Raw genomic sequence first — 22,749 nt, 5'->3', positions numbered from 1 at the left:
GACAAAGAGGCTTAGGTTTCAGGCTTTAATTAATAAGGAAATTAAGCAAAGTTTAGGCTTCGGTAGTAAATTATTAAAGAAGGAACAAAGTTTGTTTACATGGGTTACTCAGCCATGAATGACTTATCTGTGGTGATAAGGATGTCTCTATTAGCCTCCTGTTGCAGGGAGGGTACAATTCACAGGGGATATTTATTTCCTGTATTCAGGGAGACAAAGAAGGGTCAAAGTGTCCATGTATGGGATGCTTTTCAAATAACTTTAATTAAAAATAATCAATATGCCACTTTGGCATATTTTGGAGCAGACTGCTTGCCCTGAACTCCAACAATACTAAGCCCTTTTGCCTGTTTGTACCAGGCAGCTGAGCCACTGTAACCACAGAAGAACCAGGACTGGTCCCAGATCTATGGTGGTGGAATGTTGGGTTGACTGCAAGTCAGGCATCAGGGAGCTCAGCCTGGGGTCTGACAGGCGGCCTTGCAGGGAGCATCCCTAGGGAAACTACTGTGTTTGTCATTAGCCTCTAGAATTTAGAGACTCTTCAAGACTTTATTCAATTATTACTTCGTTTCAGTCATATCTGGGTGTGTCAGGGCCTCATGTTTGGCTCTAGAAGACATACTTGTCTTCTGAGTAATGTTTGAACTCTGGCTTCTGGATGCCACACTTCGTTCTTTTGTTTGAACATCTCCATTTTAAAGTGTCACCACAAGCCATGATTTGGAGTTTACTGAAATTCCAAGTACATCAAGGTCATTTATTTCATTCACTGGTTAACTCACTCTTCATGCACATATGGAGGACTGACAAAGATTCTCCACTGGACCCTACTAGTCAGGTTCATTGAGCTCTCTTTTTGCCTAGGCCTCAAACCCTGGGTTTCTATAACCTTCCTTGTAGAGTCCAGTTCTAGCAAGAATCCTGCGAAGTCAGTTTACTTATGAATTCCCCATCCTCCCTAGCTGATCCCCCTGGGTATGTAAGCAGGTTCCTCACCTGCCACCATCCGCCAAGTGATGTCTGATCACCTGGCCTGCATTCAGCAAGGATCCTGCCAGGTGTCTTTAGCCAGACTCTCCCCTCACCCCTGATGTCTCCCCTTAGTAATGTCCTACCCACTGACCACCCCCAACCCTCTTTTCTCCTTGGCTATACATTCCCACTTTTCCTTGCTGTATTCAAAACTGAGCCCAGTTCTACACTGAGGTCTGTTTTCCCCTATTGCGGTAGTTTTTCTTCATAAAATTTGTTTTTACTGCTGTCCTGCTCTGGTTTTTCTTTGATAGTTCTGTTGCTTCTGGATGATACATTTTGGTTCTTGTTTGAACATCTTATTTTTAAACTGTCACTATAAGCCATGATTTTGAGTTTACTGAAATTCAAAGTATGTCAAGTTTATTCATTTAATAACTAACTCCTGTGTGTATCTATTGAGTATCAGTTAAGTGGCTTAGAAAGTTGACAATAACCTAACCCTACAATTAAAGGTATGTTACATACATTCTTTTATAAGGCCTCTGGGGTCTTCAAAGATATTTCGGATACAAAAAGTCCTTATAGGCACATTCATATTCTTTCCAAAGGAATTTCTGTCCAAGAATAAGACGAATTACTTTCTTATTTTCAATTAAACACTGTTGGTATTGACCTATATCATGCATTTTCAAAAGCTGAAATATTTATATCTTTCACAACATATAAATATAACTTGCTTAAAGTTTCAATATTTAGAACTCATGTTTAATTATACTGTGATTTTCTAGCTTCTTGGCTGTATTACTTCCTGATAATGTCATGGCACTACATGTCAAACTTTTATTGCATAAAATGAACATGTATAAATTATACCTATGTTCCACTACAGCAATTAAATGAAATTAGATTTTTGGAACTTCTCTTGAGGAAATTTGTTATTTATTTGGCTCTTCTTTTTCTCCTCTCCCCTCTCCCTTCTTACCTTAAGGAAAGGAGCAGAATTCAGAAAATTAGTATTTTCCCATAGCTAACAAATAACAAACATAGCTTTCTTCATTTTGAAAATATGAATTATAATTCATTTCATTAATTCTGTAAGGAGAGATTACCTTTACAATGTATGCTGCACTTCCTTGAAACTGGAGCCTTAAAAGTCCATTCTTTGTCTATATTACACTACAGAAAGCTGTCATTATTTAACAAAATGCATCAAAACAACTGCAATGAGAGTCTGTTTTATCACTGGGTTCTTAAACTCACTTCAAATGCTAATAAAAAATTTATAGCATTCTTATGTTAATTTACCATCCTTGCTAACCCTTTCTGTTAGTAGGCACTTGAATTTGCTGGGATTCAAACACAGATATTCAAACACACACACACACACACACACACACACACACACGCATGCACACACACACACAAAAAAGCCCTTTTCCTCCATCACACAATAATATCTCAAAAGATTAAGTCTTTAATGGACCGGGCAAAGAGCTGCCTTTTCTCACCCAACAGGTTAAATACTGAAGAGCTATTAGATTGTCTGGACCAGTTTCTGAACTACAGACTTCTTAGAGGAAAACTTCTAAATGTGCTTCAAAAGTAAGTTGTCTTTTAAATTTTGTACTGCATAACCTGATAGGAAAAATGAGATATGGCTTTCGGTGAAAAAAATTAGAAGTTCTGTAATGTGCCATGTTTTTAAGGCCAACACTTTGGCTTTGGGAGGTTGTTTAGCATTTATTTGTGCTTGGTAGGGGATACACAGGTTAAGAATTAGCAATTTCTTTAGCCTTGAGGGTCTCCAGCCTGTGCAAAATTTATCGGGGGAAGATACAAAGGTGAGACAAAGTAGGAGAAGGAAACAATAATAAGGAATACTAATGATAATGATAATAATAATAAAGGGAAAGGGGAAGGAAGAGGAGTTCATGGAACACCACCAAAAATGCTATTAACTTAAAATTAAAATTTAAAAAAATTAGTTACTCATAAAATATCATAGCTTATTCTTATTAATAAGAATTGCTCAGGACAATTAAGATCACAGCCAGTCCAAATATGCTCTTTGCTACTCACAAAGCCCTGGGCTTATACTAGTTCCTCTAACTGGGTCTCAGAAGTGAATATTGAGAACCCCTAAGTGTCTGCTGTCTAAATGGAATTCATTTAACTCTTTGACTATAGTCAGAAACCTCTGATCTGTGATTTCTGGATCTTGCCTTTGTACTTTAGACCTAAAAATGTTTCTCTCTGCCTCCTTTCTTTTCTCTCACTTATATATTAACACATCAGTCTCCCAACTGTCTGTCTACTTACCTGGAGAAATTAAATTCCTCTAGAGCTCTTACCACTGGGACTCAAACCTGCAATCAATTTCAAGTTCAAGTGAGCCTTCCTGGCCTCATGTGCTTTTGACTCTGTTCATTGTCTTGGCTCACACAGAGAGCAACTGTCTTGGTTTGTATGAAACAGTGATATTTGAGGAGATTATGTTGATAAGCATCAGGTGGCCCAAAGGCTGTAAGAGTTCTTCTTTTCTCCTTAAACTCCAAAGACTTCAAGAAGGTTTTATTCCACAGAATGAGTCTGAAAGATGCAGGTTCTGGCTCTGTGTCACTGGTTTGTTGTTTTTACATCAGTTTGGGTAAAAGAGTTACATTATGATACATATAAATATACCGATCTTTCTCTTAAAGATGAAAGTGGTTTGAGAAAAGAAAAGAGACTTGTAGAAACTACAATCCTTTTTTTTTTACCTTTGGTGATTACAACAAGTTTCCTAGGGCTGCTGTAACAAATTGCCATTAACTTGCTGGCTTAAAACAACATAAATGTATTATCTCACAGTTCTGAAGGCTAGAAGTTCTAAATCAAGGTGTCATCAGGGCTGTGTTCCCTCTCAAGACTCTAGAAAAGTACATTTCCTTGTCTTTTCCTAGCTTCTGTTGGCTCCTGGCAATCCTTGACATTCCTTGGCCTGTAGCTGCATTATTTCAGTTTCTGTCTTCATAGTCACAAGGACTTCTTCCCTGTATCTCTGTGTCCTCTCCTCTTCTTATTTGGGTACCAGTCACTGGATTTAGGGCCCAAGCTAAACCCAAGATGATATCATCTTCATATCTTTAACTATTTATATCTTCAAAGACTCTATTTCCAAATAAGGTCATATTCTGAGGTTTGGGGTAGAAGTGCATTTGGAGGGGGGACGCTGAAACCCATTAGAGTACCTATCCTCCTTTAAATGTCATCAGTTTTATTACTTTTTAAATTTTAAATTCACAATTTTCAAGGATAGAAGTGTCCATTCTTTTCTGAAGATTTCTGTGGGTAGAGATCTTCCCAACAGGCTCATTCTGCCCCAAGGTTTCCTCATATAAAATGATCATGTGGATATTAGGTTTGAATGTTAATTATTTCAATAAGCTTAACCTACTCCTTCCTTGAGATATGGGGACATCTAATCATCTTTTTATTCCATGTACTTGTCCCACATCCTGCCATGCAGGCATTTGTACTGTTAGTTGGTAGTTGAAAGGAATTAGTTTCTCCTCCAATGTTACTTTAGGTGAAGATTTTCTAGATCCTAAGTAAGGAAGTTTATAAGGGCTTAAACTGTGAAAATCTTTAGCTCCTTTACATGTTCTAAACATTAGGGGGAAAAAATCCATTGTCTTCAAAGCATGAGACTGTAATGGTTCTTAAGATTTTATTTTATTCTGTCTATGGTGTTCTTTTTAGAGTAATTGCTCCTTCAGCAATGGGAATAAATGGATAATTTGCTATGGTAAGGCCACATGTTCATGGGAAAAGTGGTACAATTCTCACTGTACCCTCATATAGCAGTATGCTACTATTCTAATTAAAATAAATGCTCTAGTTTCCTCCTAGAATCAGAGAACATTTAAATATGTTTTCTTGTAGGTAATTTTTGCAACTACCAAATGTTAAATAATACATAGCTTGGCACCTCCCTGGCAATCCAGTGGTTAAGACTTTGCCTTCCAATGCAGGGGGTGCGGGTTCGATCCCTGGTTGGGGAGCTAGGGTCCCACATGCCTCCTAGCCAAAAAACCAAAACATAAAACAGAAGCATTATTGTAACGAATTCAATGAAGATCTTAAAAATGGTCCACATCAAAAAAAAAAAAAAAAATACATAGCTTAATTTCTTATCCTTGGCTCAGACTATTTTTATTGTACCACAAAATGCACTGTAACACTTCACATTGTGACCATCAGAATGACAATACAATCTCAATTATCAAAGATTATAAAAGAATAAAGTGCATATATTGCTTTTATTAAGCTAGGCCAGAACCAGTCCTTTTAGTGAAAGATATAAAGTCATAAAATATTTTATTAACTTTAAACATGAGTGTACATTACTTTGAGATATTATGGAGCATTGTTATAAATAGCACTTCAGCTTACCCCTCAATAGGAGATTTTGTTTGATTCAATAGTTTCAAGCAAACTTTTGACTTACTACCTCTGGCAGAAGTGACTTTTGCTTCCTCCTGTACCTGCCTCCCTTAAAAAAGAAAAAAAAAGTTGAAATGTCACAATTCTATGAGAGGTTTTTTCACCTTTTGGCAGACCACTAAAAAGTGGTCTTTCATGAAATAACGAACTTGAGAGGTTCAACTCGGAATTTATTTTTATTTAACAGTCTTTTGCTAAGGCATTGCTTGGTACAGCATTCTGCACAAGTAGGAAGGCACAAGGAAAACCAGCTGCATTCACTTCTCTGCAGGTTCAATAGTGATTTGGAAAGACGAGACAAATGTCAGCTATTATAGGATTTGTATCATACATAAGAGAAAATAATTTTATTGATTCAAACACAGGAGTCCTCCATCTTCAAACACTGAATTAGACTCCCTGCACTTAAAGTTGAGAACTTGGTAAAGCTTATGCTCTCTGTTACAGAAATGTAGTGTAACAATATATTCTACATTTCTTTTTTTTCCCAGTTACAGATGAAGCAGCTTGCAAAACATTCCTAAAACATGAAGAAGAATATTTAAATGTAAATCATCATTATACCTCTTTATCCATCAAAGTGGCTTCATTCCACTCTCTCTCTTCTGTCTTTATATCTTGCATCAAATATTAGATAAAGCAAAGTGTGTAGAAGAAATAAGTGCTTTTCATAGTCATTCCTCTTTGTTATGGGAGTGCTAAGGCTTCAACATATCTCCTTTGGGAGCTTTGTTGGGTCCAGTGGAGCACCCCAGGCAGTGTTCACCTTCCTTCTGGTTCCATGTTGTTTGACTCTGGATTTCAGAGCACCCCCTCTTATTGCAAATATGTCTTTCCTTTGGGCCTGGAATGCCCCAACTGACCGTTGTGCTAGAAGATTTGACATGCCACCAGATCTGAACTTCTTCTCTTTAGTAGGAAACCCCCAAAAAGGTGTGACAGGAAAATGTATTACATTATTTTATGCTGATAGACTTGGCTACTATCCTCACATAGATGAAAGAACAGGCAGAAGTGTGTATGGAGGGATCCCCCAGATGGGATCCTTAAAAAAGCATTTGGACAAAGCTAAAAAAGACATTTCCTATTACATGCCAATCAACAACGTGGGCTTGGCTGTCATTGACTGGGAAAACTGGAGGCCTACCTGGGCTAGAAACTGGAAACCTAAAGACGTTTACAGGGATCAGTCTATTGAGTTGGTTCTGCAACAAAATAGACAACTTACTTTCCCAGAGGCTGCCAAGATAGCGAAAGTGGAATTTGAAAAGGCAGCAAAGAGTTTCATGCAGGAGACTTTAAAATTGGGAAAATTACTTCGGCCACATCACTTATGGGGTTATTATCTTTTTCCTGACTGTTACAATCATAATTATAACCAACCTAGTTACAATGGAAGTTGCTTGGATATAGAGAAAAGAAGAAACGATGCACTCGACTGGTTGTGGAAGGAAAGCACTGCCCTTTTCCCATCCATGTATTTGAATAGCAAGTTAGAATCTTCTCCACAAGCTGCCCTCTTTGTTCGTAATCGTGTCCAGGAAGCCATTCGGATGTCTCAAGTAGCCAATGCTAAAAGCCCACTTCCAGTTTTTGTGTATGCCCGTCCAGTTTTTACTGATGTGTCTTTTCAATTCCTTTCTCAGGTAAGAAAATCAAGGTAAGAAGGCTATGGAATATTGTTCACAAATGGTGTTTAGTGGGACTGAACATAATTTTTGAAGGGAGTGAAATTTAGCTTTTAATAACCTTTAGGAATATGCACCCAGGTAGTTCTGCATCATTATATGAATGTAAAATAAGAACATATTCCATTTTTAATGTAATCATGTAATGTCTTAGCAGTCATGGAGAACTGGGTAGTATAGACAATGTATTATCTCAGTTCCTTTCTAGTTTTCTTTTATGGGCCTGGTCTCTTGTCAATAGAAGTAATTAAAATAATAGCAGAAAATCTGTATTTTTGTTATAGTAGGGCAGTGGTGGCATAAAAGATAGAAATAAATAGTGGTGAAATATTTAAATAATTATTGTTGGGTCAGCATTCTTGGCTTTGGTGTTATTGTCCTATGTATAACACTTTCATTTTATTCCCCCCTGTTAACTCTTTCTATCACATTTGCCAGGGCGACCTTGTGCATACAATTGGTGAGAGCGTTGCTCTAGGTGCCTCTGGAATTATAATGTGGGGAAGTCTCAACTTAAGCCTAACTAGGGTAAGTTGAATTGATAGGAAATAGATGAAATCATTTCTACTTTTAATGTTTTTGAGGATTGTTGTGGGATTGAATAATAAAATAAGCACTATGTTTGGCACAAAGTAGTAGGTGCTCAATTGATAGTGGCTAAGTCAAACTATCTTTCATTCATGTGGTTGTGTTGTAAGGCTGTTTTCCAGTGAGGAAACAGAAATTTGGTGAGATTAATTGAAATTCCCTAGGCTGCGTGGCTAAGAAGTAACAAAAACAGGACTACAGTCTTGGTTTCCTTATGTGGTGTTTGGTGTTTTTTTCTACTATACCATGCCGTGTCACTTCTCAAAAGCTCAACTAGTCAATATGTATTCATTCATTCTTCCATTCACCCAATTACTGTTTATTAAGCACTTATTTATTTATTTATTTAGTCATTTAATGACAGTTTACCATGGGGGCCAACAACCGGGGGCAGGGTGTGGGCAGTTGGGATTTAGTTAATTTTTGAAAATATTACTAAATTGTTCAAAGTTTCCTTAAGGGAGGGGAAAAGGAATTCTTCTTTATTTTCCACAGGTTATATTTAATAGTATCTATTTTAAGTAAAATTTTAAGTAAAACTTGTTTTATTAGGAAAAATTTTGGTTTTGTTCTGTATTCATTTTCTGCTAATGCATTTTCTTCCGTTCAAAAAGCCGTTAACTATCATGACCTAAACCTTTTCTCTCTTCCTTTATTTTCATCCTTTTTTAATTCTCCATATGAGGTCTTTATCCTTCACCTCTTCAATCTTCTTGACTCAAAGCATGAGTAAAACTGTCACATGGACACTGCTGAGTTGGAGCTGAACTTTTCCTTCTCTGATGGATGTGGAAATATTAGTGATGTAGGTGTCATGGAGAATGTCTAATGAAGCTCTTGGCCCAGATGTCTTATCCTAGGACCTACAGAGAACAGACTTTATACTCTAAGAACAGATCTTTTGACATCTTGTCCTTCAGATAGACTAGCCATATTTTTCCTTCATTTATAAAGGTACTTAAATTTGTGAAATTCTTTTAAGATAATCTGAGTCCTCCTACCTATTTGGTAGATTCTGTTGTCTCTGGTTTGATCAACAGTAAAGAGAACTAATAAAAAACATAAGTTCAGGGAAAGGTATATGTCCCTTTTGCAAAATCTTCTATATGTCAGAAAATTATTTAAGAATTATAATTCTCCTAAGAATATTCCTAGTTTTTATTAGTTGTTTTCTCAAACCTACAAACTCCTTTCTCAAGGATCCTGTTAATTCTACGATAGAACAATTTATAAATTCCCCATACTATTTCCTTTTTTTTTAATTTTCAGAATTGAGAACTCTACCCTTACTCTGATGAGGAATGAATCAGGCATTCTCCAATTAGTAGGATGGCATGGCATACTACTTGTCACATTTTTTTAAAATTGCACTTTAATCTTAGATTCATGTACTTCTACCATGACTCTCAAATCACCTTCAGTATTATTCATACAGGGACAGTCCTTCAACTTTAATGTGATGATTTTCTACTTAATGACACTGCCTTGAAATTGTTCCCTGTGAACTCTGTTCTATATATTTCTGCTACCTTTCCCAATTTATGATTGTTTTGAATGTTAATTCTGTCATTATTCCTCTTTTTTCTATGTCATTTGAAATCAATAGAGTCATGGATTACTTGTGTTTCCTGATTCACTGACAACTCGAGACAATGGTAATTGCAGGTTTACTTGCAATGACTGAACTGATTTAAAACAATTGTTATCAAATGTAGGCAAACCATTTCCTTCCATTCCATCTTATTAGATCCAATGGTGTGACAGAGCCAGCTTCTACTGGTTCCAGCTCATGAGACCTGATTGTTAAATATTCAGAAATTTTGTGAACTGTTAAACACAACCATTATTAAAAATTAAATTATAAAAGCTCAGAATAAAATTAAGTATGTTAAAAACAAAAAGTATTGATAATAAATACTCAAAATGTATCAATTATTTACTTTATTTTACTATTATCCATACTTCTGAGGTTATTTACACCTATTGTATCTATCTAAGTGGAAATGGTATTGTGTAATGGTGTGCTACTTCACACCATACTACCATAATGGTGGGGTAATTGATTCCCAATTCTGCACTCAGTGATTCCAGGTTGGTAGCTTAAAATTGACCATGGTAGGAGTATTTACACCATGGGTATTGACAAATGCTATAAACTAGGCTTTATGTCTTAGAGAAACAGTTTTAGATCCTTCCAAAGACTGCATCTTGTATAGGCTAATGATGCTCAAAACATTCACATCCCTTTACTCCTCTTCCTGCCTAGTTCTTGTCTCTGTAGGCAATTCCAATGTCATCTGATCTTGGTATAAATTCTCATATATCCTTGGCACCGGTGATACTGTGTTGAAGAATATTGACATAGTCCCTGCCTTCATGAAGCTTATGTTAAAGTTGGAGGGATAGAAACAATATAAAACAATAAAAATATTCGATGTGATAAATTCTATGCAGAAAATTAAAATAGAGAGCTGTAAGAAAGTAGACTGGAAAGGTGTCTGAGAAGGGTCTTGTCTAATTAAAGCTGTGATCTGAATAACAGGATGGAGTCAACCATGTTAAAAATGAGAGGAAAGAGCTTTCTGGGCAGAGGGAACAGTAAGTGCCGTTTGAAATGAACCTGCCACCCCTGTGAAACAATTAGTATATCTAAGGCCGAGTGGGTAATGGAGAGTTGTACAAGAGCAAGGAGAGGTTACACCCCATCAGGCTGTATACAAGTTGAGAGAAGTTGAATTGTATAATAAACACCATGTAAAGCTATTGGAGGGTTAAGAAGAGGTTTTCTATTGGTACCATAAAAATTACAACAAACAGTGGTTTAAACAGCAGAAAATTATTATCTTACAGTTCGGTAGTTCAGAAGTCCAATATGGATCTTAATGCTGTAAAATCAAGATGTCGGCAGGGTTGCATTCCTTTCTACAGAAAGACCCTCATTTGCTCATTTGGGTTGTTGGCAGAATTCATTTCCTTGTGTTTATAGCATCAAGATCTCTATTTTCTGACTGGCTGTGGCTAAGGCGATTCCCAGCTTCAAGAGGTCACCGCATTCTTTCCCTTTTGGCCTTCTCCTCTATCTTCAAAGCCAGCAATGCCGGGTTGAGTCTCCCTTACCTTTGAATTTGTCTTCCTTCTTCCAGCCCATTTTAAAAATCCAAGCTACATTTTTAAGGACCTGTGACTGAGCCCATCCAGATAATTCAGGATAACCTCCCCGTCTCAAGATCCATACCCTTAATCATATCTGGAAAGTCCCTTTTGCCATGTAAAGTAACACAGTCACAAGTTCCGTGGGACTGGGGTATGGACATCCTTGGAAGGCCCTTGTTCTGCCTACCGCCGATGGCACCACCTCAAGGAAGGCAACAGGAAGTAGATCCAAGTGGAAGCTGCTGAGGTTCCTCAACTTGCCTGCCCACCCCCCCACCACTTCCTTTGATCTTTACTGAAGGACTAGCACGGCCAACTCACTCCATGGGACTGCTGATCATGAAAGCAAGCAACTACCTTCTACGTTCTGAGAAGGATGGAGTCCCAGTTTTAGAAAGTATCAGTTTCAAGATGAATCATTTTAGTTACTCATCACTCATACTCTGCCAAATAAGTATATCTGTAAAAGAGCTGTCATAATTCGCCCATACTTGAATTATACATAACATTTAATGTATACTCAGTTGAACCCGTTTAGTTGTTTTGAGCTAGCAATTTAGAAACCACTCTTTCCAATGCCTAAACTTGTCTGACAAATGTGATACTTATTACATTTATTTGTACTTTATATTATTTATACTTTGAGGGCTAACCAATGATATGGGGCCCTGTGTTAGCCCTTTTATGTACTTTCTATCTTTTCATCTTCACAACAACCCTATGAAGTAGGTGCTATAATTATCCTTATTGTATGATGATGAAGCTGAAACACAGCCAGATGAATTAATTTGTCCAAGGTCACCCAGATAGGAAACTAAGACTTAGAACGCTTAAGAGATTCCCAAGCTCACACAGCTAGCCATTAATGGAACTGTAACTCCAATCCGGACAGATGGACTCCAGAGCCCATGCTCTAATCCCTCCACCTGCACTGTACCATTCTGCCCCTTCCACCCCCATTAGTTTATGAATTATTGAGGAAGACCGAGGCTAGGGTATACTAAACCTCAACTGGTCAATTATTTAGTGACATGAAATGGCATGTGAAACTTACAAATGTTACAAAAAACTGTTGGAATAGTCTTGCTTGTTAAAGTAAAAAAAGATAAAACATTTCCTACACTTACTGGTTCTGGGTTTTGTGTGTGTGTGTGTGTGCTTCCTTAGAAATTGCTTAATGTAGTGAATTAATTCACATATGAACCAACGTGGATGTTAATAACCTGATCTTCATATAATTTTACAGCAATCTTGCATGAACCTAGGCAATTACATGAAGACTACACTGAATCCTTACATAATCAACGTCACCTTAGCAGCCAAAATGTGTAGCCAAGCACTTTGCCAAAAGCGAGGAGTGTGTACAAGGAAATACTGGAATTCAAGCAACTATCTTCACCTGAACCCAAAGAATTTTGCTATTCAAACTGGGAAAGGTGGAAAATACACAGTACATGGGAAACCCACACTCAAAGACCTGCAACAATTTTCCAAAAAATTTTCCTGCAGTTGTTATGCCAACATCCGCTGTAAGAAGAGAGTTGATATAAAAAACATTCATACTATTAATGTATGTATTGCTGAAGATGTTTGCGTAGATGGCTTTCTAAACTTAAAACCCAGGAGTCATTTTTCTAGCTGGAAAGAGATATCTTCTACCACTTTCAGCAGTATCTCATTCTCCACACCAACGGTCACAGTGTCTCCATGTGTTCCTGGGAAAGATCTCCGTGGGTGCCTCAAAGTCACGTGTTCAGTGGAAGCCCTCTCCAACAACACCCAAGGGGGCTGTCATAGTGTTAAATGGAAAAACACTTCCAGTCAGTTACATATTCAAAACAAGAAAAAATGAAACAACCTATTAAAGTACAAATTCAGTGCTTATTAGGCTTCCTGTCTACATTCTTTGTGTTTTTATATTTTTTACATTTTATTTTTAAATTAATTAATTATTTTTTGGCTGTGTTGGGTCTTCGTTGCTGCGCACGGTGGGGAGCGGGGGCTACTCTTCGTTGCTGTGTGCGGGCTTCTCATTGCGGTAGTTTCTCTTGTTGAGGAGCACGGGCTCTAGGCGCACGGGCTTCAGTAGTTGTGGCTCGCGGGCTCCAGAGCGCAGGCACAGTAGTTGTGGTGCACGGGCTCAGTTGCTCTGCACCACGTGGGATCTTCCCGGACCAGGGCTCGAACCCGTGTCCCGTGCATTGGCAGGCAGACTCCCAGCCCCTGCACCACCAGGGAAGTCCCTTACATTTTTATATTTAATAGTTTCGCTAGCTTATTTTTTTAGGCAACTGATGATACCTATATATTTAAAGTTTTATATTTGAAATGTGAATCAAAACTCATGGCCAAGAGAGTATTTTAATTTTTTGAGCAAAGATTGCTTTTTCATGATCAAATTGAACTTGGAATTATTATTGACTGATAAACAAGGAATTGTGACCAATGCCTTTAATTTTCAAAATCATAGTGAGGGGAGTGTTATTACTAAATCCATTGATACTACATTTCACTTTTGAAATTCAAAGTAGACTCTTGATAAATAAGATAGCATAGAATTTGCTTTGTAAGATGATATCCAATTTTGTATTTTCTAATTGCCATGTGTATAGCAGATATTTCACAAACTGTGAATGTGTATATACTAAGAGGTACCTATTATATTCTTGGTTCTACCAAAGACTGATTGTAAGGCCTATAATACTTAGAGGCCTAGTGTTCTTCTGATAAAAGTGAAGATTTGAATAATGCCAATTTATTGTAAGTGAATGTCTTTATAAGTAGTTTTTAATATGTAATAAAAGTGTCAAGAAAATATTAAATGCAATATCTTTTAAAATGTAATATTCTAAGCGTACTAGTCTGTCTCAAGCATGTAACTATGGTTTTTAGCTATTTCATCTTGATAATTTGTTCAAGTTGTGTTTTATAAAAAGGTAACCTTTAAAAAGTGATTAACCCATCAACTTTTGTACATGGTTTAATATGTCTTCAGAATTCACATATGAAAATTCTAATTTTCTTTTCATTCTTGATTGTCAAATTTGACAATCTTGTGTACCTAAAAATCCTTATTTTATCTAAGCATTCACATCCTTCATATAGCATTTATCGAGTGTTTATTCTTTGCCAGGCTCAATATTAAGTGTCACAGATTCAAGGTGAAGTAGCATGCTTCTTGCCATCAGTGAGTTTGTTGCATATTTGAAGAAGACAGACATCGAAAGTGGAAACTTACAACATAATGTGTGAGAAGTGCTATAATATAGTTCAGCCTGCTCTGGCATACAAACAAGAATCTGAGGGTGTCAGAGAAGGATTTCAAAGATGTCATGAAAGAGATGATGTGTCTATTGCCTTGAAGGCTGAATAGCAGTTAGCTCACATGGAGACACGAGACAAAAGGAACTTCGGTAGGACAGAATACTGAGTGTGGTTTTAGAATGATATTCAGTAGATGATGGCCAAATGATGTACTGAAGCCTTTTGTAAACCATATTAAGAAGTTTGGACTTTACAAGGAAGATGCTCCCAAACTTGTTGACCTGCTCCATTTTTTTTTCCATGCACATATATCACAGCATGATATATTTCTCTATTTTTACTTCCCATCACCTTCGTATAATGTAAACATCATAGGGACAGGTGTTTGGTCTGTTTTTCTTGCTGCTGTATCCACAGTGTAATGAATAGCATCTGAGACTTAGTAGGTGCCCACTAAATATTTGCTGAACAAATAAAAGCCAATGGGGAGCCACTAAAGAATTTTAAGTGTGGGAGTTGGCATAACCACTTGGATCCTCTCAAACTAATGCTACCCTTTTCCTTAGTTCTGCCCTTTTCCTTAGTTCTGCCCTTCATTCTCTGCTCCAATTATGATTCTACTGTCAAAGCCGTGTTTTCATAAGTAAGCCACAAAATGAGACAATTTGGTAATGATCTGGGAAGGATGCTACGTATGGACTAGTTTCCTCAGTATACATAAATGGCTGTCAGGTGATTGGGAGTTAGAAAGAATGGAGACAGCAAGGTGAATTGGAAAAGGCATGGATTTTGGAGTTGGACAGTTATAAGGGCAACTTCCAACATTTACTAGCTATACGAGCCTGAGAAAGGTAACTCGGCTCAGCTTCTATTCTAATAAAATGATGATAATATATATCTTTTAGGGTTCTTGAGAGGATTGACTCATATAATACATGGAAAGAGTTAGCCTTAGAAATAACACAGTAAATGTCTGTGGGAAAGGGATGGATACGTTTTTACTGGGTATGGAAGATGTCTGTATTACTGTTGTTGGATGGAAAGTCAAAACAGTAGACCTCTGTCATGGCAGACTTGGCCATGAACCCCGTAAGAAAAGAGGCCACTAAATAGAAAAAGAGACTTGGCAGGAATATTTTGTGTAATACACAACTTTGTATATGGTTAGGTTTGCAGGGGCAAAGTTGTGTTTCCATTTAGATCAAGTATTTTTGCCAGGGATCATGCTTGTATCTGAAATACAAAGAGAATAGTACAGTATCCCTGCTCTTCATGAACTTGCACACTGGTGGGGCTGCTAGGCATGTAAACAGAAGTTGTCCATAGACGCAGCACATACATAAAGTATAAAAACTGAAGCGCTGTAAGAACACAGGTTCATCTAACTAACAGAGTACTAAAGGAATTGAGTAATTTAGTTTCAAAAGATATGAAATTAGTTTGTTAGATGCAGATGGCATCTCTAAACTCTCAAGTATCATACAAAACCTGTCTCCCGGGCTTCCCTGGTGGCGCAGTGGTTGAGAATCTGCCTGCCAATGCAGGGGACACGGGTTCGAGCCCTGGTCTGGGAGGATCCCACATGCTGCGGAGCAGCTGGGCCCGTGAGCCACAATTACTGAGCTTGCGCGTCTGGAGCCTGTGCTCCGCAACAAGAGAGGCCGCGATAGTGAGAGGCCCGCACACCGCGATGAAGAGTGGCCCCCGCTTGCCGCAACTAGAGAAAGCCCTCGCACAGAAACGAAGACCCAACACAGCCATAAATAAATTAAAAAAAAAAAAAAAATCTTCCAACACACAAAAGCCCAGGACCAGATGGCTTCACAGGCGAATTCTATCAAACAAAAAAAAAACCAAAAAAAAAAACCTGTCTCCCTCCCAGAAGAGGGCTCAGTTCCAAAGTTATTAGAGAGAATATATGCTTTTATTTTTGAAAGTGAATTTGAATGGAGAATAGATATAAAATAGACCATTGGATTTATTGTATAGATATATTCAATATTGTGGGAAGTAAACAGACATTCACTAAGAGATGTTGAAAAATGATTTAAGGTTATGTGCTAAGTAGTAATGAAGACATGAGAAGTGGTGTTAAAAAAAAGCTCTTGGCAGTGAACTTTGGATAAATATATCCATTTAGGAAAATTAACTGTTGGATTCTTAATCTATGCAAACATTATGCAAACACAAAAATGACTAACAGGAAAATGACAGCCCACAGGAATATATAGGACAAAATGAAAAGCAGAAGGCACGAAAAGAGAAATCTTTCCAAAATGCTGACCTTTATTTGGTAATGTAGTAGTAATTTAAAAAATTCACTTCTCAAGTTTTTTAATAAATTGGTTGCTGGCAAATTAATTGATCTTTAGAAGGCGTCTAACCCACTATTGAGGAAGAGGACAGTTAGGCACATACTACTGTTGTGTGACTAGATATTTGAGGACTGTGAGGGTATTTACTTGCCATGTAACTTCACACTGCAATGTTAGAGCGATTTCTGGCCTGTATTCTTCCCACCCCACTTCCAGATAACCTTAGGAAACACACAACCATGTGCTCGGGATCCTAGACATAGCACAATTCCTGGCACAGAATAGGTGCTCAAGAAAAAGTTGAAAAAAATGTTGCAATGATTACTGAATATAATTACTATGGACTGAAAGTGAATTTGATACATTTCTTTTTTTTTGTTTTTTATAAATTTATTTATTTATTTATTTTTGGCTGTGTTGGGTCTTCGTTTCTGTGCAAGGGCCTTCTCTAGTTGCGGCAAGTGGGGGCCACTCTTCATCGCAGTGCGTGGGCCTTTCACCGTCGTGGCCTCTCTTGTTGCGGGGCACAGGCTCCAGACGCGCAGGCTCAGTAGTTGTGGCTCACGGGCCTAGTTGCTCCGCGGCATGTGGGATCTTCCCAGACCAGGGCTCAAACCCGTGTCCCCTGCATTGGCAGGCAGATTCTCAACCGCTGCGCCACCAGGGAAGCCCCCTTGATACATTTGTAATTCAGTTGGTTAGCTACCATTTTTTTTTCTTTGTTGGAAGGGTATCTATTTTGAAAACACTTCATTTAAAATTATTTTTCACTTTGGAAATGCTCCCCACCACTCTTCTCTGTTTCTTTGGGTACATGCTGAAAATGATCTTACTCCTAAATTCCTGTTTAATAATAATAGTAATAATCATTTATTTTCTGCATATTTGGATGTTTTGACATCTTAAAACACCTTTCTGGCAGGGAGGGACTGCCCCTTCCAGGGTTAGCTGATTCTTAGAGATAACAAAAGACATGCTATTTGATATGGAAACTAACCAATCCAGAGTCCTACCTCCTCTATCTGGCCTCTACACACCAGGAGGCAATATTCCTCTGCCTTAAGCATCCCAGGGCCAAGTCCCAGGCAACTAGAGAGCACCTCTATAGCCCTGATGGGGTTCTGGACACACTACCCCAAATACGGCACCTTGGTTATTGAATATTTTAAGTTGAAGGAGTTTTGAGAAAATGGCAGGAGCCGGAAGGTCACTTTAACCCCCTCCCCACCTCACCCTTCTTCCCCGAAACAGATCATAAGACCCTCATGTGAAAGGTGTCCTCTGTGGATCTGGAGGAAAGAAGCAGACTTTTCTCCGAAGACAAAGGGATGCCAAGAAGAATCAAACCAACAGGCCTTGCTAAGTTTCCCCAGTTCCCTACAATTACGTCATACTCCTTAACCTATCATCTTTCTCCCCTACTGCCCCCCTTCATCCAATCTAGAATAAAAATATACAGGTCGAACTGTTTTCTTTGGGTCTTCATATTTTTAATGAAGGCTCTGGTGTCCCATAAAACTTATATTAAATGAATTTATATGCTTTTCTTCTGTTAATCTGCCTTTGTCAGTTTAATTTTCAGACCCAACTAAGGACCCTAAGAGTGTCAAAGAGAATGTTTTCCTCCCTGCAGCTCAAAACCTGCTGAAATTATTCAAATGAGCCAGTCTTAAACTGTTCACCCTCCCCTGCCTTGCCTTCCCCAAGGAGACGCCAATAAAGGCTGCTGGCTGGCGTAGGTTCTCCCCTGCTTCTGCATCCTGTCCAAAACCTGGTGTTCCTCACGTGATCCTCTGTGTAACCATTCAGTCACCTTTATAAATTAACACTCACGGGGCTTCCCTGGTGGCTCAGTGGTTAAGAATCCGCCTGCCAATGCAGGAGACACGGGTTCAAGCCCTGGTCCGGGAAGATCCCACATGCCGCAGAGCAACTAAGCCCGTGCGCCACAACTACTGAGCCTGCGCTCTACAGCCTGCAGGCCACAACTACTGAGCCCGCGTGCCACAACTACTGAAGCCTGTGCGCCTAGAGCCTGTGCTCCACAACAAGAGAAGCCACTGCAGTGAGAAGCCCGTGCACCGCAGAACAAATGAAAAAGCAAAACTGCTTTTCCCTTTGTTAATACTTTGTTCTTCTGTAATAAGTTCATACGTTTACATGTTAGCTGAAATGAACAATATGCCCATTTTAAAGTGTGTTTTCTAGACTAGTTAACTTGGAAAGGAGCATCTCTCATGGAGAGGTCGTTTTGGAGGGAACTTTTTGAATTACTATACCCAGTGAATGGCAGTTTCCTTTGAACTTGACAAACTGCAATCTCAACCATGGGTCTAGGATTGATATTTCAGGACTCAGCAGCTTGCTTGTCAGTGACCCCAGCTTAGAGTAGTGAGACTCACATGATCTGTTTCACATGCAAAACTGCCAGGATTGTTTCAACACAATCATCCTGCAAAAGATACTGAAGTTTTTTTTTTTTTTTTGATACTGAAGTTTTGATGACACTGAAATTTGATATGGAGTGGTTAATCACTGGAATGTGAAAACCCATCAACAAAAACCATCAATAAAATTGAGAACCTGGATAGTTCTCTTTCCTCCTCTGCTTGCCATCAGAGAGAGAGGGAAGGAAGGAGGTGGGGGATAGTGGGTGGGAGAGAAGAAAATAAAAGCAGAGAACGATAAGGAAAAAGAACTAGAATTCTTTGCATTCTGTGATTCCATTGAGGACTCTAATTTGCACAGGATTGAAAAGAACATCTGATGCAGACACAATTAGCCTTCAACTCCCTGTAAAAGCCAAGAGTGGTTGTCCTTGAATGCCCTACTTGGGCTCACCTGAACAAATGTCACTGCCTCCTCCTTCTCCCCTCGCCTCAGACTTCCTTTAAGAAGCAACAGTGATGAAGTTACAAAGCAGTAGCACTGTTTGGAATGTGCCAAATCCACAGTGGGCTATATACTTACAGGTTGTGGTACAAGTCACTAAGATTTTAAAAGTACTCCAAAGAAGACATACAGACGGCCAACAAACACATGAAAGGATGCTCAACATCACTAATCATCAGAGAAATGCAAGTCAAAACTACAATGAGGTATCACCTCACACCAGTCCGAATGGCCATCATCAAAAAATCTACAAACAGTAAATGCTGGAGAGGGTGTGGAGAAAAGGGAACCCTCTTGCCCTGTTGGTGGGAATGTAAATTGATACAGCCACTATGGAGAACAGTATGGAGGCTCCTTATAATAATAGAACTACCATATGACCCAGCAATGCCACTACTGGGCATATACTCTGAGAAAACCATAATTCAAAAAGAGTCATTGGGGCTTCCCTGGTGGCGCAGTGGTTGAGAATCTGGCTGCCAATGCAGGGGACACGGGTTCGAGCCCTGCTCTGGAAAGAGCCCACATGCCGTGGAGCAACTAGGCCCGTGAGCCACAACTACTGAGCCTGTGCGTCTGGAGCTTGTGCTCCGCAACAAGAGAGGCCGCGACAGTGAGAGGCCCACGCACCGTGATGAAGAGTGGCCCCCGCTCGCTGCAACTAGAGAAAGCCCTCGCACAGAAACGAAGACCCAACACAGACAAAAATAAAATAAATAAGTAAACTAAAAAAAAAAAAAAAAAGAGTCATGCACCCCAGTGTTCATTGCAGCTCTGTTTACAGTAGCCAGGACATGGAAGCAATCTAAGTGTCTATTAACAGATGAATGGATAAAGAAGGTGTGGCCCATATATACAATGGAATATTACTCAGCCATATAAAGGAACAAAATAGTGTCATTTACAGAGATGTGGATAGACCTAGAGACTGTCATACAGTCAGAAAGAGAAAAACAGATATCGTATAATATCGTTTATATGTGGAATCTAGAAAAATGGTATAGATGAACTTATTTGCAAAGCAGAAATAGAGACCGACGTAGAGAACAAACCTACGGATATCAAGGGGGGAAGGGGGGGTTAGGATGAATTTGGAGATTGAAATTGACATATATATACTATTGATACTATGATAGATAGATAACTAATGAGAACCTACTGTACAGCACAGAGAACTCTACTCAGTGCTCTGTGGTGACCTAAATGGGAAGGAAATCCAAAAAAGAGTGGATATATGTATACGTATAATGGATTCACTTTGCTGTACAGCAGAAACTAACACAAAATTGTAAAGCAACTATACTCCAGTAAAAATTTTTGAAAAAATGCAAACTTTTTGAGGCATTGTATTTCCTGTGAGGAAAAAGGAAAATGTTTTGTTTGTTACAGAACTTGTCTCTTTATGTCTAAACTTTGTTTAATATTTGAGTTGAGATAGAGCTGCAAAACTAACCAAGATGATTCAAAGTCTTATTTTACATTTTTAAGCTCCAATAATTTTTTTTTTAATGGAAACATGTATAGTCTTATATTGGTTTAAAAATCTTTTTTATTCTTTTAAAGTTATTGCTGCTCATGGTAAAATAATACAAAGTTACACAGTGGAAAATTAAAAGTCCTCTTCCCTTACCAGAGATAACTCCTGGTTATGGTTTCTTTATATAATTCGAGAAATTTCCAGGGAGTAAGGAAGCGAATGTGTGTGTATGTTGCTAAAAGGTAAACGGAGGCATATGAACAATTTGAAGAGTTTATTTGAGCCAAAATCAATTAGAATCCAAGAGCACCAGCCTTGAAGTGTTTAGGGGCGCCCTGTCGACAGGAATCAGGGGACTTATGTAGAGAAAGTGCGGAAGCAAAGAAAGGAAATATTTGGTTGATTAGAGCTTAATACCTAGTTGGCTGTTTGTGATTGGTTGTCCTTAGTATCTTGATGTTGTAACACTGAGGCACTTACAGGCTTAGATTTTTGGTTTGCTTATGTACGTTAAGAACCACCTTAGTCTAACAGCCTCCTTGTTTAATTAATTTAACCGTATATTTAACACAAATTGGGCTATGGTCCATAATCATCTATAGCGTGCTCTCCCACGTGACAATATATTCTGGGTGTCTGTCCACACCAGGGCATTTTGTAATGACCACATTGTACTCCACTATACCACAACATGACAATTTTTTTAGAAAGTTCTTATTGATGGACATTTCATTTTCTGGAGATTTTTTTCCCAGCTCTATCAAAAATGTTGTAGTTAGCACCTGTGTACACGTATGTCTTGGCATGCTTTTGCCAGGATGAAATGGAATGGCTAACACAAAGGATATATACATTTCAGCTTAGAGAGATATTGCAAAATTTTCTTCTAAAAGTTTGTTCCTATTAATGATTGTACCAACAGTGAACGGGAGGGCCAATTTTCCTTACCAACACTGGGCATTATCAAATTCTGTATTGTTCATCCATAAGTGAAAATGCCATCGTGGTTTAAGAACTTGGTTCTTACGTAGTAAAGAATATATTTTTTCATAGTTTGTTAAAGGGTATTCTTTTTTTCTTGCCAAGACTTTTTTTTTTTTTTTGAAGAATAAACCTTGTTTTGTTTCTCATGTATGCTCAAAGCCTATTTTTAGGAGATTGTTGCCATTTCTGAAAATTGAGATATACCATTTCAGATATCAACAGGTTATAATATGAAACAGGAAACCAAAGACCAAGTTTAAAAAGAACATTTTATTTCTTCTGCTTCTTATTTCTTAACGTGGCATTCAGTTTTGATTATCACTGTTATATTTTTAAAGTACATCAGTCACTAGGAGCTACCAATTCATTTACCTACTGAGTCTCATTGTTTTCATGCAGCCATAAAGCCTCATAAAATTTTGGCAAATAATTATTTTATAAGAGATATCCTTTAAAGAAAATTCTAATAGTTTTTCATGGGAAGCCCAATCCTTGGTCATAAGATATAGGGAAAGAACAAACCAATCCCAGTTTAGCCATCTGCAAATTGTTGACCTTGGGCTAGATATTTACATTCTCTGAGTTTGTTCCCTTACCTTGGAAGGCCAGCTGTTGAGAAGATTAGAGAAAATAAACAGAAATCAGCACAGTGCTTGTCATAAAAATAGTAGGCACTGGACAGATAGTGATCATCATTTATCTGAAGCCTTTATATACTTTCCAGAGTATTCCCTCTGATAGATGACTTAGAGTTGAAATTTGAAACCTAAAATCGGTTTTAAAATTTTCAATTTGAGGAATAGGGTAAGTAAAATGTATTTATAGTTGTTCTTTACTTAAAAGGCGTAAATATGTTTAATTTGACTGAAAACCAGAAAATGTCTATTTCTAGTACAATGTGCTATCACACAGATGCACAAATATT

General features: G+C 38.1%; 1 protein-coding gene across 1 annotated transcript; it reads left to right on the top strand.

Moving 5' to 3' along the window:
- Nucleotides 1-6,500: 6,500 nt before the first annotated feature.
- On the top strand, nucleotides 6,501-10,961 carry SPAM1 (sperm adhesion molecule 1). The gene is made up of 3 exons (XM_036862927.1): nucleotides 6,501-7,109; nucleotides 7,590-7,679; nucleotides 10,883-10,961. The coding sequence occupies exons 1-3, from the start codon at nucleotides 6,501-6,503 to the stop codon at nucleotides 10,925-10,927; spliced, it is 744 nt and encodes a 247-aa protein (XP_036718822.1). The 3' UTR covers nucleotides 10,928-10,961.
- The last annotated feature ends 11,788 nt before the right edge of the window (nucleotides 10,962-22,749 follow it).

Source organism: Balaenoptera musculus, chromosome 9 (genome assembly GCF_009873245.2).
Source record: "Balaenoptera musculus isolate JJ_BM4_2016_0621 chromosome 9, mBalMus1.pri.v3, whole genome shotgun sequence".
Lineage (NCBI taxonomy): Eukaryota > Metazoa > Chordata > Mammalia > Artiodactyla > Balaenopteridae > Balaenoptera > Balaenoptera musculus.
Note: the sequence above shows the minus strand (reverse complement) of the source record. Positions and strands in the feature narration are given on the sequence as shown.

What these genes read in the sequence shown, in the direction of transcription:
- SPAM1 (XM_036862927.1), top strand. Translation starts at nt 6,501, where the DNA reads ATGGGATCCTTAAAAAAGCATTTGGACAAAGCTAAAAAAGACATTTCC. An exon ending in CTTTTCAATTCCTTTCTCAG is followed by an intron (nt 7,110 to 7,589) that starts GTAAGAAAATCA and finishes CACATTTGCCAG; the next exon opens with GGCGACCTTGTGCATACAAT. An exon ending in TCAACTTAAGCCTAACTAGG is followed by an intron (nt 7,680 to 10,882) that starts GTAAGTTGAATT and finishes TCCTTCTTCCAG; the next exon opens with CCCATTTTAAAAATCCAAGC.